Below are 16554 nucleotides of genomic sequence, written 5' to 3'. Positions count from 1 at the left end.
GGGAGCTTTAGCCGCTGGCTTATACCACGGCCACGGCATCGTGGGATCTGAGCCGCATCTGCGACCTACACCACAGCTCACGGCAACGCCGGACTCCTAACCCACTGAGCAAGGCCAGGGATTGAACCCGAGTGCTCATGTTTACTAGTCGGGTTCGTTAAGCACTGAGCCACGAGGGGAACTCCCAAAGAGATTCTTAAACTTCAGATTTCTCCTTTGAATGAGGCCCCACTGGTGAACCTGCATGAGATCAGAAGGGCCCACAAGTTCACTAACTCACAGAGGAAGTGTGGGAAGGGGGCATGGTGTGTGTGGGGGGAACGTCCTATTTCCCTGTCAAGTCAGCCCCCCATCCCACTGCGCTGACACCTTCCTGCCACTCACTGAGGGGCACCCGCACCACCAGTCTCACGGGAAGTCCAGGGATCTTTGGAGCAAGAGCCCTATTGTTGGGAAATAAGTACCATTAAAAAGTGCTGGGGGCGGGGGTGCTGGGGGGGAGACAGGCTTCTCAACCTGCTAGTTAAGTGCAAAGGAAAATTGTTCCCATTATTTAGGTTCACAGGGTGCCTGGGATTTTTTTCCACCACTTAGCATTGTCGGCAGCACTCCCTATATTTACAGCAGACAAAAGAGCCTCTCATTCTAACTCGACCCACCATTTGTTGGAGGAGATTTAAATCCCTCTTATTATTATTACTATTATTATTATTTCAGATGCCCTTCACCATTCATTGAAAGGTGGGGCTAGAGAGGAAAAAAAAAAAAAAAATTGGCCCAAGTAGTCTGGGGAAGCAGCCGCATTTGTTAAATTGGGGGGCGGAAAATTCGGAGTACTCAGGAGTCTTAAGGGGCTCAAACCCCCTCAACCTAAGCAGAAACGGCCTGTCTCCAAAGCAGCGGAGAGCACAGGGCTTCAAAGAAAGTCTCTGCTAATGAGTACTTTTCTGACAACCCAGACCATCTCTGAAATATATTTTATGTCGGAAATAATCCTTTAATGCTGTAAACTACATAAGCAGAGGCGCTTGGCATGGAGGCCCCGTGGCTCAGAGAAGCACTATTACAGGGGATTAAGTCTACGAAGGGTACCACCCCCTTGCCCACGGCCCCTCCAGCTGTCATTCACCTCCAGGACCCCTTTGAAGGCGTTTCCACCCTCTTCCTCATCCTCCCCCCCCAACCAGAATGACAACGACAGATGTTGGCGTGCTGACCTTACCGGATGGAATAAAGCAACTAGTTGAGTCACCACCCCTAGTCCGACACAGAAAATCATCACTGCTAGGAAAGGCCACCCAAAGCCATCATTTCTTTATCAGCCACAAAGACTAAAAGACCTCTGACTTCACTGAAAAGAGAGGTGGGGGGTGGGGGGTCAGGGGTGGGGGGCGGCCAAGGGTGGGCGCAGGGACTGAAATGCAAGGTTTAACCCCCAGTGGGGGAAAGAAATCTCCGACTTCCTCAGAAAATCCTTTCCAAATTGTATTCATCTTGACTTAATCCACATCTACCGAGTGAATTAGGCAGTATTTATTTTGAAAATCTATTTTATAGAGTTCCAGGGACTCTGTTTTCCTTGGGCAGGGCTGACTCCATTTCAGAGCTGGAGTTCGTGGCCAGGGCCCCGGCCAGGCCTTTTAAACATCCAAGGTGCTGGTCTCAGATGGTTAACACAATGTAAATAAACACAGCTGAGCCCGGAGACATTGGAAGGTTTTCTCATTAAAGAAATAAAATAAACAGATGGCCTTAAGCACTCTGGCTTGTGTTTGTCAAAGTGTGGAGAGCTCTCGAGGTCGGAATGGCAGACGTGAATTAGAGCCACAGCTCAAGGTAGAGCGGGGTGGGGAGGGGAGGAAGAAAAAGAAAAGAATCTGGTCCTCGGAATTAACTAATCGTCCTCCAGGGAGGGCACTTTTGATGTGAACCTTAGCAACTTCTACAAATAGTCTTTAACTGCTGGGTCATAAAACCAGGGGTTTTGATTTCTTCTCAGTTTGTAAAGCAGGACCGGACAGGCCAAGCCGTGTATGGCCAACTGGATCTGATTGAATCCGGATGGCACTGTGCTGGGTATTGGATTCCGGAATCTGAGCCGGAATCACGTAATTACACCCGCCGAGGGATGGGGGAGGACCGGGGCTGGTCGGAGAGGGCAGGGGAGCCGTGGCAGGGTGGGTGGGGAGGGGAGGGGTGTGCCCAGCGGGGATCTGGCCAGGCCCTCGACCCGGCCTCTTCCACGTACGCAAAGAGGCTGGCAGGCTGGCGGGATCCAGGAGAAAAATGGATGAATTCATGGCTTACATCTCGCTTGACAGACTAACGTGTGAAGGTGCCAAGTTTAAATGTCCATTCTGGTTCAGTACCTCCGGGCAAGGACCTGAGACTCTGCATGTCTAACAGCCCCCTGCTGATGCTGTTCTCTGGACCACATTTCAAGGGGCCGGGGGGCTTATGTTACAACAGGGGTCTGGCAGTGAGGAGCTTCGGTTCTGCTAAGAACCCATCGTGCAGATGTGCCACCCTTCAAGCCTCCTCAATGTCTCAGTTGACGTCTCCCCTGAAGCAGACCCTGAGCCCAAGATTCAGGTACAAGCAGTTTATCTGGGAGGGGACCCCAGGAGGCACTGGTGACAGAGTATGGAAGTGGGGGGGGGGAGGGGAAGGAAATCTACAGGGCAGGTGGATGAGCAGGACACGGCTGTGAGCTCCCCGCCTCTGACCCCAGAGTGTCGCAGGTACTTGAAAGAGAAGCCATCCTGCCTGCAGAAACGGGGAAGGCTCCAGGCGTAAAGGTGCGGTGTTAACAGCATCTGCTCCCGTGAAAGTTCAACCCTAGCCATTGAATGATGATGACGATGTTATTTTACCATCAAATAATCACGCCGGGAGATGAATAATTGCAACTGTGTTATGGCAAGTCCCCTGGTGCCATGAGTCATCTCCACAGGGTGTTTTGATCTAGTTGGGACGACTGGGGAGACGTTTTCCTAAGGACAATAGCACAGCTTCTGTTTTATTTGTTGGGGGAGGGGAGGTGGTAGGATTTCAAGCACATTGGGTTGACAGCATTCCCAGCCATGAACAAGACAGGGGATCTTTAGGAAGTAAAGAGCCTGCGTTTTGGAACCACCTGGCAAAGCTTAGAATCTGGCAGGAGGGAACCAGGGACTCTTATGTCCCAGAGTCCACTCGGAGGACCAGGAGGGCTTGGGACCCTTAATTGCTGCCCCCTATAGCCCACCCACTCTGGGTACAGCCTGGCACTGGCAGGTCACAAATGTAAATGCCTCTGGGGGGAGGGGTGAAGGAGGCACCATAGCCCCACCGCCCACAGCCTGGGTAGGATGTATAACCCTAAGGAGTGAAGGGGGCTGAGGTGAACCCCAGGGCATGTGTCTTGGTCAAGGGTCCCTACTCTTGGAAAGCTCACGCTTGGTGTTGTCAGACCCCCCTCTTTTCAGAGAGAAATGAGACATACCGATTTTCATGTAAAACACCCAGATTAAAAAATATTAGCAATGACGGAGTTCCTGCTGTGTGGGTTAAGGATCTGGCATTGCTGCAGCTGTGGCATAGGTCACAAATGTGGCTTGGATTTGATGATTCAGTTCCTGGCCCGCACACTCCATATGCTGTGGGTGTGGCCAAAAAATTATTAGCAATGAATTTAGAACTTAAGGAAACGCCAGGGGGCCAACTTGTCTTCAGGCCAGAGTCGGCACCCCCCACATTGCCAGTCTGAAACCTGTAATCTCTTCAGAGTGAGCAGAGCCTGGCGCTTTCAAAGGGGTGATGGGGAGGGAAACCTTGGATTGGATTCTGCTCAGGTGGGCATTTGGGGTCCCAGGTCCTCCAGGCAGGCTTGGGGCCACTTGCTCAACATTCTACAGCCTCTGCTGAGCCCCTGCTGGGAGCCCAGCTCCGGGTGAGGTCAGGCCAGGCTGGTACCCAGCATCCTGGCCTCAGAGGGATGCTGAGAGGCCCCCCTCTTGTCATGTGTGTGGTTATTTGTTCCCTGCAGAGCAGGGGCCCTGGAATCTCATTTCTGCAGCACTTGCAACCACACACGCTGAAAGCTCCCTACCCGCAAGCTATTTGTTTATTTGTTTATTCAACAAATATTTATCAAGTGGATGTGCCAGGCTCTGCTGGCCGCCAGGGGGTGAAGTTATGAAGCATTAAGTCCTGTCTGTGTGCTCTTGGACCTCAGTCAAGCAGAAGAGTTCACTCCAATGGCTTTCTTTCTTTTTTTTTTTTTTTTTGGCCATGCCAGAGGCATGTGGAAGTTCCTGGGCTGGAATTCGAACCTGAGCCACAGCTGTGACAGTGCAGAATCCTTAACTTCTAGGCCACCAGGGAACTCCTCCAATGGCTTTTAATTTTTACCCTGAGGACAGTCACATGGATCATGGGGGATGACATTTAGATACTTAATTAAGAGCAGTGGGCCACCTGCTGGCTTTCCTCTCTTCCATGTTGGCGACCTTGGCTGAATCATGCCACCTCTATGAGCCTCAGTTTTTCCAACGGGTATATAAGGAGCAATCATGCCTTACAGGCTTGTGGTGTAAAGCTCAGCTCAGTTCATAAAGGATGCTCGTCACAGCTCTGTCTGTGCTGGTGGGGAGCCGGGAGGGCATGGTGTCCTTTCTGCAGGGAGCTGGGATAAGGAAGACGTTGGACCGTGGGATTCGGAGCAGGAGATGGATGTAGGGTTTCTCAGTCATGGCACTATGGACATTGGGGCCAGATAATTCTCTGTTGTGGGGGCTGTCCTGTGCATTGCAGGATGTTTAGCAGCATCCCTGGCCTCTACCCACTAGATGCAAACTCCAAGGCATGACAACCAGAAATGACTGACATCACCGAATGTCACTTGAGGGGCAGAGCCACCTCCAACTGAGAACCAGTGAGTTAGAGAAATGGAGTTGGACATATAGTAACATGGAGGGACCTAGGATCACAGTCCAGAGGAAGAAAAGTGAGAAATAAAGGGTATTTAAATAACGTCATTTGCAGACAGAAGAAATAAATGCACACAAGAAGACAATACGTGTTTTACCTGGAAGTAAACAAAAGACTATACAACAAACTAGTGCGCGTGTGTGTGTGGGGGGGGGGAAGAAGAGTCCAAATGGGTCTATAAAGAAACATATATTTGCACCCACGTGAAACAAGAAAGAGGCCTGTGTGGGCAAAGAGTGTAACTCCCTGTCAGCACTTCAAGTCCAACTCAAAAAAAAAAAAAAACCTATGTTCACAGCAGAGTACTTAGCATATACTGAATGTGCAAAGGTGGGAGAATTTTTTCAAGAGGAATCTGCTAATTGGCAGTAGAGGAAGAAGAGGTCAGGTCCCTTCAGAGGGAGACCATGGACAGAAAGTAAGACATCTCTGTAGCCCAGGGGGGTGAGAGTCAGGAATCCCTTTGCATTCTACAGCTGTGGTTAGTTCTGCCTCCCAAAACTGTGCTTCTCATCTTCCTCATCTACCTGGTTCAAAATGACTGTTACAATAGTGCGCCCCCCCCCTCCCCGGTCTCCTGCTTCCCATCTTTCTCCCTCCATCCCTGTAGTTTACTTTCCTGGGGAGCAGCCAGAGGAATTTGTTAGAAATATAACTTAGAGCCTATCCATCCTCTATTTCAAACCTCATGGCTCCCACTTCTGAGTAAAAGCTAGCTGACTCACCACTTTCTCCCTCACTTGCTCTGCTCCAACTATGCTAGCTTCCCTCATATCCACCAGGCAAACATCTGTCTCAGGGCCTTTGCACTTGCTGTTCCCTCTTGCTCTTCCACCAGATATCGGTTCCTCCACTTCTTTTTAAGCCTTTTTTTTAAATTCAGCTTCCCCATGAGGGCTCCTTCCCTGGCCACGTTTCATCAAGTTTATTATTTTTTTATTTTTTATTTTTTTGTCTTTTTGCTATTTCTTGGGCCGCTCCTGCGGCATATGGAGGTTCCCAGGCTAGGGGTCGAATTGGAGCTGTAGCTGCCGGCCTACGCCAGAGCCACAGCAATGCAGGATCCGAGCCGCGTCTGCAACCTACACCACAGCTCACGGCAATGCCAGATCGTTAACCCGCTGAGCAAGGGCAGGCACCGAACCCGAAACCTCATGGTTCCTAGTCGGATTCGTTAACCACTGCGCCACAACGGGAACTCCTCATCAAGTTTAATTTCAACCCCCTCCCTCTTCGACCCTTCCGAAGGACATCATCAATAAGGTGAAAAGACAATACACAGAATGGGAGAAAATATCTGCAAATCACCTATCTAGTAACGGACTGCTATCCAGAATACATAAAGAACTCTTACAATTCAACAATAAAAAGACAAATAAATCAAATAAAAAACAGGCAAAGGGAGGAGTTCTCTTGTGGCACAGCAGGTTAAGGATCCGGCCATTGTCACTGCAGTGGCTCAGATTGCTGCTGTGGTATGGGCTCATCCAGGAACTTCCAAATGCCAAAGGTGTAGCTGAAAAAAAAAAAAAAAAAAAAAAAACCAGACAAAAAGACCATCAACAGATGAATGGATAAAGAAGATGTGGTACACACACACACACACACACACACACAGTGGAATATTACTCAGCCATAAAAAGAATGAAATAAAGCCATTTGCAGCAATGCGGATAGACCTAGAGATTGTTGTGCTAAGTGGAGTAAATCAGAAAGGGAAAGGCAATGGAGTTCCCGTTGTGGCGCAGTGGTTAACAAATCCAACTAGGAACCATGAGGTTGCGGGTTCGGTGCCTGCCCTTGCTCAGTTGGTTAAGGATCTGGCGTTGCTGTGAGCTGTGGTGTAGGTCGCAGACGTGCCTTGGATCCAGTGTTGCTGTGGCTCTGGTGTAGGTTGGCGGCTACAGCTCCAATTCAACCCCTAGCCTGGGAACCTCCATATGCCATGGGAGTGGCCCAAGAAATAGCAAAAAAAGACAAAAAAAAAAAAAAAAAAAAAAAAAAAAAAAAAGAAAGGGAAAGGCAAATACCATATGATATCACTTATATGTGGAATCTAAAATATGGCACAAATGAATGGGTTTATAAAACAGAAATGACTCACAGACATAGAAAACAAATTTATGCTCACCAAAGGGGAAAGGCAGGAGGAGGGATAAATTAGGAGTTTGAGATTAAAAGATATAAACTACTATCTATAAAATAGATCAACAACAAAGTCCTACTGTATTGTGTAGGAAACTATATTCAATATCTTGCAATAAACTATAATGGAAAAGAATATGAAAAAGAATATATATGTGTGTGTAACTGAATCACTTTGCTCTGTATCAGAAACTAACACAACATTGTAAATCAACTATACTTTGGTGACAAAATGGACAAAGGATTTAATAATTATTTCTCCAAAGAGGGTTCTACAAATGGCCAATAAGCACATGAAAATATCATTAGTCATTAGTCATTACGGGGAATGCAAACCCAAACCATGAGATGCCACTTCACTTTCGCTGAGAGGGTGGAAGCAAAAAGACAGTAACAAGGGTTGGCGAGGATGTGGAGAAATTGGAGCCTTATACCCTGCTTATGGGAATGTAAAATGGTACAACTACTCTGGAAAAGAGTCTGGCAATTTCTTTTTTTTTCCCTTTCCTTTCTTTTTTGCTTTACGGGCTGTACGTGCAGCATGTGGAAGTTCCCAGGCTAGGGGCTGAATCAGAGCTGCAGCTGCCGGCCCACACCACAGCCACAGCAACCTGGAATCTGAGCCGCATCTTCGATGTACACCATAGCTCCCAGCAATGCAGGATCCTTAACCCACTGAGCTGAGGCGAGGGAATGAACCCATATCCTCATGGATACTAGTTGGGTTCATTTCTGCTGAGCCACAATGGGAACTCCCGAGTCTGGCGAATTTTTAAAGGGTTAAACAGAGTTTCCATATAGCCTGGCAGTTCCACTCCTATGTGTATGTACCTAAGAGAACTGAAAACACGTCCATGCAAAAACTTACACACATATGTTCACAGCAGCATTATTCATAATAGCCAAAAACCCATCTGCCATCAACTGGTGAATGGACAGACAAAAATGTGGTATATCCATACACTGGAAAATCACACAAAACCAAAAATAAATGAAACACTGATACATGCTAATACATGGATGAATGTTGAAAACATGATGCTAAGTGAAAGAAGCCAGTTACAAAAGACCACACACGGTGTGACTCCATTTAAAAGCAATGTCCAGAAGAGGCAAATCTAGAGAGACAGAAAGTAGATTAGTGGTTGTCAGGGGCTGGGGGAGGAGGAAATGGAGAGAGATTAGTAATGGTTTGGGGTTTCTTTTTTTTTTTTTTTTTGTCTTTTGTCTTTCTAGGGCCACACCCATGGCACATGGAGGTTCCCAAGCTAGGTGTTGAATAGGAGCTGTTGCCGCCACCCTACACCACAGCACCACCAGATCCAAGCCATGTCTGTGACCTACACCACAGCTCATGGCAATGCTGGATCCTTAACCCACTGAGCAAGGCCAGGGATTGAACCTGTATCCTCATGGAGGCTAGTCAGAATCATTTCTGCTGAGCCACAATGGGTACTCTGGGTTTGGGGTTTCTTTTTGGGGTGAGGAAAACATTCTAAAGCTTGTACAATTCAACACCAAAAAAACCAACCACCCAATGGAAAAATGGGCAAAAGACCTAAATAGTCCATTCTCCAAGGAAGATATACAGATGGCCAACAAGCACATGAAAAAATCCTCAACATCCCTGATTATTAGAGAAATGTAACTCAAAACTACCATGAGATACCACCTCACACCAGTAAGAATGGCCATCATTAATAAGTCCACAAATAACAAGTGCTGGAGGGGATGTGGAGAAAAGGGAACCCTCCTGCACTGTTGGTGGGAATGTAAACTGGTACAGCCACTATGGAGAACAGTATGGAGGTACCTTAGAAATCTATACATAGAACTACCATATGATCCAGCAGTTCCACTCTTGGGCATATATCCAGACAAAACTTTCCTTAAAAAAGACACATGTACCCACATGTTCATTGCAGCACTATTCACAATAGCCAAGACATGGAAACAACCCAAATATCCATCGACAGATGATTGGATTAGGAAGATGTGGTATATATACACAATGGAATACTACTCAGCCATAAAAAAGAATAACATAATGCCATTTGCATCAACATGGATAGAACTAGAGACTCTCACACTGAGTGAAGTAAGTCAGAAAGAGAAAGACAAATACCATATGATATCACTTATAACTGGAATCTAATATACAGCACAAATGAATGTTTCCACAGAAAAGAAAATCATAGACTTGGAGAATAATAGACTTGTGGCTGTCTGGGGGGAGAGGGAGGGAGTGGGAGGGATCAGGAGCTTGGGGTTAACGGATGCAAACTATTGCTCTTGGAGTGGATTTACAATGAGATCCTGCTGTGTAGCATTGAGAACTATGTCTAGATACTTACATCGCAACACAACAATGGGAGAAAAAAGTATGTATACATGTGTGTGTAACTTGGCCCCCATGCTGTACAGTGGAACAAAAGTACATAAAAATAAATTAAAAAAAATTAGATGCAGTGATGGTTGCACAACGCTGTGAATATACTAAAAACCAATGACTTACACACAGTGTAATGGTAGTATGTGGATTATATCTCCATAAAGCTGCTATTAAAAAACACACACATACAGATGGGCCTAGAGCTGAGTTTCCGACTGGTACTGAGCTGCCTAGAAGGCAGAGCACAAAAGGAGGAGTCCGGGCTGACCCGCTGTGAACCCAGAAAGACTGCTGTTCAATGCTATTAGGAGCCCTTCCAGGCCACAGGCAAAGGCTCCTGACCACCTTGCATTTGTCTAATCCTGGCTGGAAAAAAGAGAGTTCAGGGACTGTGGGGAGATGGGGCAGGAGGAGAGGTTAGGAAAGAGGCGGTAATCGTTGGCGGCTCCCGCTCTCCAGGGAACTCTAATGGATCCACAAGACGCGGGGAAGTACAGCTACCAAAGGGATGCTCTGGCTTTGAGCACTGGGTAGGAAGAGATGGAAAGGAAGTGGAGAGATGACAGCCTTGAGCAGCACATGCCCTGATTGGGAACAGGAAGAGAGCCCAGTTTCTGTTTTAAAATTTATACACTCTGTTTTGAATCATTCCTTAATCATTTTAGCTCTGTTGGTCTTATTTCCCCAAGTAAACAGTGAGTCGCTCCTTTCGCTGGGACCACAGCTGATATGATTTCTGCTTCCTGGACAGTGCTCAACACAATGGCCACAGGCGAAGAGCTGCTAGTACCTTGGTGAAGATGTACAGAGGGCCATGACCTTCAGAGTCCACTCTGGACACACCTCGCACTCCACAATCCTCACCATCTTCTGGAAAGAGCACTTTAGTTTCTTCTAGGGGACCATTCTACCCTAACTCCATCCATTTGATTAGGATGGAGCTGATCCACTCCTCTCCTCCCTCCAAGCAAGGGATGGGCTCTTGATCTAGGCTGGCTACTAAGAGCCACAGAGTTGAATGTATGGATGGGCATTTGACCCATTTGGGGCCAATGGGATTCAAGCCTAGGAGTCGTGCTGGCATTTGGGAAGTTCTTTTTCAGCTGGGATTGCTGAGAGGGAGTTGCCACATGGAAAAAGTCAGCAAAGGGATGCAGAAAGACAAAGTCCTGAGAATACTGCTTGAACTTCTGGATCCAGACCAACCTGAATCCCATTACCCCCTGGGTTTTTTGATTATGGTCATCTAATAAATTCCCTTTTTAGCTTAAACGCTCCGTGTTTCAAATTGTTTGGTACTAGCTATTAATAATAAGCTCCACAGGTCGGCAACTATTGGAAGAGCACAAAGAGAAAGTTCTGTGGACAAAAATCAAGGTCACATATTTTAGTTCTATTATGAATACCATGACTGCATAACCTCCCTGTGTCTCAGTCACTCTGTCTGCAGAATGGGACTCACTCTCCTTCTCCTCCTCCTCCAGATACTCTCTACTTCTCCCACTTCCAAGTTTATAGCTGTATCCCAGACCTCTCTTTGAAGCTTAGACCGGCAAATACAGTTTCCCTCTAGGTCTCTTGAACAGAACTAACTTTATTCTTCCTCAACAATTATTTTCTCTCCTTGTTCTTCCTCTTCTTATACGGTACTTTGTGCTAGAAAAAGCCAGCTGTCCTCTAATAGCCCCTTTTCTTTCTCCCTCTCAGAAAAATAGAATCCTCGAATTTTAATGGTGCACATGACTGGACTACATTTTCCAGACTCCCTTGCAGCTAGAGGTGGTCATGTGATCAAATTCTAGCCAATGGCATGTGACCAGAAATGCTTTGTGCAACTTCTGGGTCTGGCCCTTCGAAGAGAAAAAAAAGTCAAAATGAAAAAGAGAGGGGTCAAGTCCCCTTTTCCTGCCCCCTTCTCACTGGCTGGAAAGCAGACATGGGGGTGAGCTATGTTTCATCTTGCTAATGAGGGCAACGCTCCAGAGACAGCAGAGAATAAGCTTGAACTACTTATGTCTGGCCAGTAAGGTGAGAGAAATAAACTTCTATCTTGTTTAAGCCACAGGTAGTGTAGGTCTCTCGTAGGGTGGCTGGACTTAGCAACACCAACCAGCCAACCTTATTCTTCACCTAAGAGCGAGCCAGAGGAGGGAGTAGAAAATTCTAGAAGAGGAATGATGATGGCACAGGAGACCTGGGGGCTCCAAGAGCATTCCACCTTAGTTTTCCTTGGATATTCTAAGAGGCAAGGGAGCCTGAGATCTGCCTTTTTTTAATCTCTGAATGACCTCACTCTCTCTGGGCCTCAGTTTCTCCTACTGTACCATGGAGACTAATTGGACACGATGGTCTCCTCGGCCCTTCCAGATCTGACCTTCTGTGGTTCTGTAATTCTAAGACGGATGTTGAAACTCAGATGCCAATGGAGCCAGGAGGGTGCCCCAAATGGGTTAAACAGGGCAGGTGGGGCTGTGCATGGGCTGGAGAGCATACACCCCCGCTAACTGGGCTGTTGCTACTCAGCTCCTGCTGATTGCTGCCACATGGGAATGTAGGATCGCCAGATTTTCTAATTTTTCAAGAAGAGTTGGAAATCTCAATTGTTTTGGTCTGTGCAATCTCCTGATTTTTTTAAATGTTGGCGACAAATTCACATTTTTTCGAACACTCTAGGGGCCAAACACAAATGTCTGCAGGCGGAATTTGGCGGGTAGCCCCTAGTTAGGAATTTTTTGTATTGATACTATTTTCTTTCCTTCTTTCCTTCATTCAGCAAATATTTATTTGATGCCTACTAAGCAGGGGGCACCATTCTATGCTCTGGGGACAAAGCAGGGAGCACAACAGGAAAAAAAAAGTGCCTGTCATCAGGCAGCTTTCATTCTAGATAACTGTCCTGATTCATTCATGCAACAAATATTTATGAGCAATCTGATCCAGGTACTATCTTTAGTTGGGTTGATAAAAAATGTTCATGGGAGTTCCCATCATGGCTCAGTGGTTAACGAACCCAACTAGTATCTGTGAGGATGTGGGTTTGATCCCTGGCCTCGCTCAGTGGGTTAAGGATCCCGCATTGCTGTGGCTGTGGTGTAGGCTGGCAGCAATAGCTCTGATTTGACCCCTAGCTTGGGAACCTCCATATGCTGTGGGTGCGGCCCTAAAGATTAAAAAAAAAAAAAAAAGTTCATGGTCTTTGCCCTTAGGGCACATACAGCTTAGAATGGAGGCAGAGAAGAAGTATATAGTTATAATATAAATGAAAAATAGGGTTTTGGTGGGAGATGCAAATTTTTTTTTTTTTTGGTCTTTTTTTTTTTTTTTGCCATTTCTTGGGCCGCTCTCGTGGCACATGGAGGATCCCAGGCTAGGGGTCGAATCGGAGCTGTAGCCACCGGCCTACACCAGAGCCACAGCAATGCCAGATCCGAGTCGCGTCTGCAACCTACACCACAGCTCATGGCAACGCCGGATCTTTAACCCACTGAGTGAGGCCAGGGACTGAACCTGCAACCTCATGGTTCCTAGTTGGATTCATTAACCACTGAGCCACGACGGGAACTCTGGGAGATGCAATTTAGATGGAGGTGAATACGTAGCAAAGTCCTCTTGGAGGAAGCTACATTGAAAATGGGAACCGAAAGGTAAGTTTAATTTAACCTAGTACATGAACTTTCTAGAACATTCTAGATTATAGCACACGTTTCCAGTGTGTCCCTTCTGCCTGTCCTCTCAGCCTGTGGAGGCTTTCTCCTGTTAGGGTTTCCTAACAGAATGTGATTGCTTGCCCTATGGTTTTCATGGGACAAGGAGGACAGGGAGATAATACCCCTAGAAGAAGTTCTCAACCCACAATGGAAGGGAATTTGTAGATAAGTATCCCAGAACCCTCTCTCCTTGGGGGGATAACTGAGTTGTGTTCCAGAATCTTCCAGAGGGTCCCCAGTGGTTCTGAGCCCCAGTTACCTACAGTTATAACTATTCACATACGCTGTACTGGCTGCTTTCCCTTCCCTGTCGCAAGTTCCCACTCTGCCCCCGGTGCCCCCTGGGGTCACCCCCCAACTAAACTACCAGCACTCACTCCTGGTCTCAGGCTCTGTTTCTGGGAGAAACTCAGCATAGACCAGAGAGATCACGGCAGGTTCCGAGGACAGGAAACAAGTCAGGACAGGTCGTGGGAAAGGGGCTGGGGAGTGGGGCAGGGGCCAGCTTGGGAGGGGTCTTGGAGGCCAGGGTTAGGGTCTGTCGATGGGGAAGCCACTGATGATTTTTCAGTAGAGGAGTGACCAGACTTATGTGTTAGGATGACCCCTCAGTAGGGGGCTGGGTGACCAGACTGCTGGAGGGGAAGATGGCTGGGATTAGGTGGTACAGTTGGACAGGGGTGGTTGGCAATGAGGAACGACATGGACCAAGTGACACGGGGCCCAGAACAGACAAAGCCCATAATTTGGTTTAAAGAGGGGTGGTAAGACACAGACACAAAAGTCCTATCCACGATGATGAAGCCCTGTACAGTTCATGGGAACTGAATTGCTGCATGAAGCTATGGAACATCCTGAAGAGCAAGAAGAGTGAAGGAATGACTTTATCATGTTGCTTAAAAACCAAAGAACACCAGCTTGGGTGGGCAACTCACTACGGAGTGCCTTTGGGAGAGCCCAACTTTTTGCAATGGCTGCCAGGTCCACTCTGGTGCTTTTGGCAGCTCTCGACTCTGCCATCCTTTACCTAAGCTGTGTATGTTCCAAAACTCATGCCGGATTTCCCACAGGCACTGCTAGACATATTAACGGCATTCCTCCTCGGCAAGAGATTTCTGCACCAGCAACACCATTTTTATATTCTTTACAACCTAACAGCAGACGATAAATCTATCTTGCTAATTACACATCCAGCTTGTTATAACCCTCATAAAAAACATGAGCAGCTGGAAAAGCCATGAGGTGATGTCAAATCATATTCCTGGTCTCTAAACAGAAACAGAAATATTTTCCAGGCGCTGGTGAGCCGCACGGTTCCCACTCATGCGTGGAGGCAGCTGCCAATGAGTCGCTTACCTCGGATGAGCCGATCGAGCGTCTGGCCCTGCCCCCTCCGCCTCTACCTGTCTCCCCGAAGAAAAGAGGGTGAACGTTTGGAGCATCCAGATTTGGTTTGATAAGAAGCCCACAGGATGAATGCAAAGCATCAGCAGGGTTTGGGTTTGAGCAGTTGGGTTCATGTTTGCGTTATTAAGGTGGTTTGACCTTTCTTGTGAATATCACCAGTCAACTGGCAACATGTGCCCCAAATTCTCACTGGATGGTTCCCTGACACAATTTGTCGATGGTACATTTGCAAAGCTGTTGCTGAGATCCATGCCGGAGCTGACAAAATGCCTCCCCCTCATCTCAGCAAAAAGGAAGGAAAATTAAATTCATCTGCCGGAGACACTAAGATAAACAAGAGGGAAGAAGAAAAGTACTTTACCTCGTTTCCCAGCTAGGATTACTGGTTTTGGCTGCAGCGTCTCCTAGCCCTCTTAGGAGGAGGGAGACAGCCCAAGATTACAAGCTTATATCCTATCGAGTGGATGTTGAACGTGTCATGTGTTGGAAGAAAAGGCATGGGAGACAATAGGGGAAGCTAATTAAAATTTCACATGTCAAGGGAAAACTCCATAGGACTTCTCAAACCCGGGCTGACCCAAAGGGGGCAGCTTTCGTTGGAGGAGCCATCTCATCAGCTGCCCCCACAATTCCCAGGACAAACCAGCTGGATGGACTGTCATGTCGAAAAAAAAAAAGAGACAAAAATGGATTCTTACCTTCCCGTATCTGGAGGCAAAAGTCCCCGTGAGTAAGGAGTGAAAAATAATTATTGTCTCATCCAAGTCCCACACGAACACACGCTGTGATGAGAAAGGGAAAGAAGGGAGACAAAGGCACTTGCTTGCATCTGAATTAAATGTCTGCAGAAATTAATTCCCTGGGCGGAAGAAGAGGTCTTAAAAAACATTGTCTTTAAGTAATAAAACATGTGACTCACTCACTGCTGTGTCCTTGAGTCCCCATCCAACCCCAGCCGTGTACAGTGTATTCTGAAGGCCAATTCTGGGGTTCCTATCAACACTTAGATGCCAGAACCAGGAAGCCTGTTCTTGCCTTTCACGTAAAAGCTCAAAATAGGAGGCGCTCAGTCCAAAAACAACAAGAAAAATCGTATAACTCATTTGACAAAATGAAATACTACCATGTTACCTCCACGGCTCACCGCACGCCCAGCTCCTTCTAAACGTTTCTGTTTCTAGCAATTCTCGTGATCACCTCCGTTATCTCTAAATAACGTACTTTTACTACTGGCTTGCCAACTTTAGACCGTATCTTTCGACTGGGCGATATGAAAGATGAGGGTTTAGCTCACAGTAATCTCCCTCCTTTCTCCAGAATTTTATGTTTTTCACATATGTGCACCCCTCTATTTCCAATTCTGACCTGCTCTGGATATTTTCTCTTGGCTAAAACAGTAAACCCGATATGGAAGTTATGGATATTGGTGTCCCTGCCCTTTTCACCGCCTCCTCCTCTCCCCAGAATCTCAGCTTTAGCTTTACTCTTGCATTGTCAACGTGGATAAACCGGTCTGTACACTGGGTTTTATAACGGTACTTAAATCTTCTGCATTCCGTCTATATGCTGATTTTAAGAGCTGGTAACCAGCAAAGAGCATTTATTTACGTCTTGTGATGACCAGTCCCTGTAGAGCCAAGCAATATACAAGGATTTTACCTCCCTCTCTACGCATTCAATGCCACAGTTCCAGAGCCACTTTAAGGAGACTGTTCCTACCATCAAGGTCGTGTGTCTTCTCCTTTCTTACGCTCCATCTCGATGAAAATCATGCCATGTCTCAGTTTGTTTCTGTATGAATCCTGCTTGCCTGGAATAACTTTTCATGTTCGTTAGAATTGCTTGAACTCTTCTTGTTTCCAATAGCACGCCTTCATTAGGATCTCAAGTTCAGCCACACCCTCCGTGTGTATCAAAGAGGTTCGTTCCCTG

The 16554-nt window shown here is 46.9% G+C and overlaps 1 protein-coding gene across 8 annotated transcripts in view; it reads right to left on the bottom strand.

Annotated features, from left to right (window-relative positions):
* Positions 1-16554, bottom strand: part of EYA2 (EYA transcriptional coactivator and phosphatase 2) — a 315037-nt gene that overhangs the window by 72571 nt on the left and 225912 nt on the right. For 5 of the 8 annotated variants that reach the window (XM_021077395.2, XM_021077398.2, XM_021077396.2 and 2 more), the window contains one exon: positions 15321-15404. In XM_021077395.2, coding sequence (XP_020933054.2) covers positions 15321-15404 — 84 coding nt within the window. Of the gene's footprint in view, positions 1-12236; positions 12606-12799; positions 15405-16554 lie in introns of those variants that run through there. The other 3 variants (XR_014832539.1, XR_014832538.1, XR_014832537.1) reach the window with 3 other exon arrangements.

Source organism: Sus scrofa, chromosome 17, assembly GCF_054392235.1.
Source record: "Sus scrofa isolate SSC_HxYL_T2T_F1_AM1 chromosome 17, Sscrofa_HxYL_maternal_Yorkshire_Landrace_v2.0, whole genome shotgun sequence".
In the NCBI taxonomy this organism is placed as follows: Eukaryota; Metazoa; Chordata; class Mammalia; order Artiodactyla; family Suidae; genus Sus; species Sus scrofa.
The sequence above is the reverse complement of the archived record's forward strand: the minus strand, read 5'-3'. Positions and strand labels throughout refer to the sequence as shown.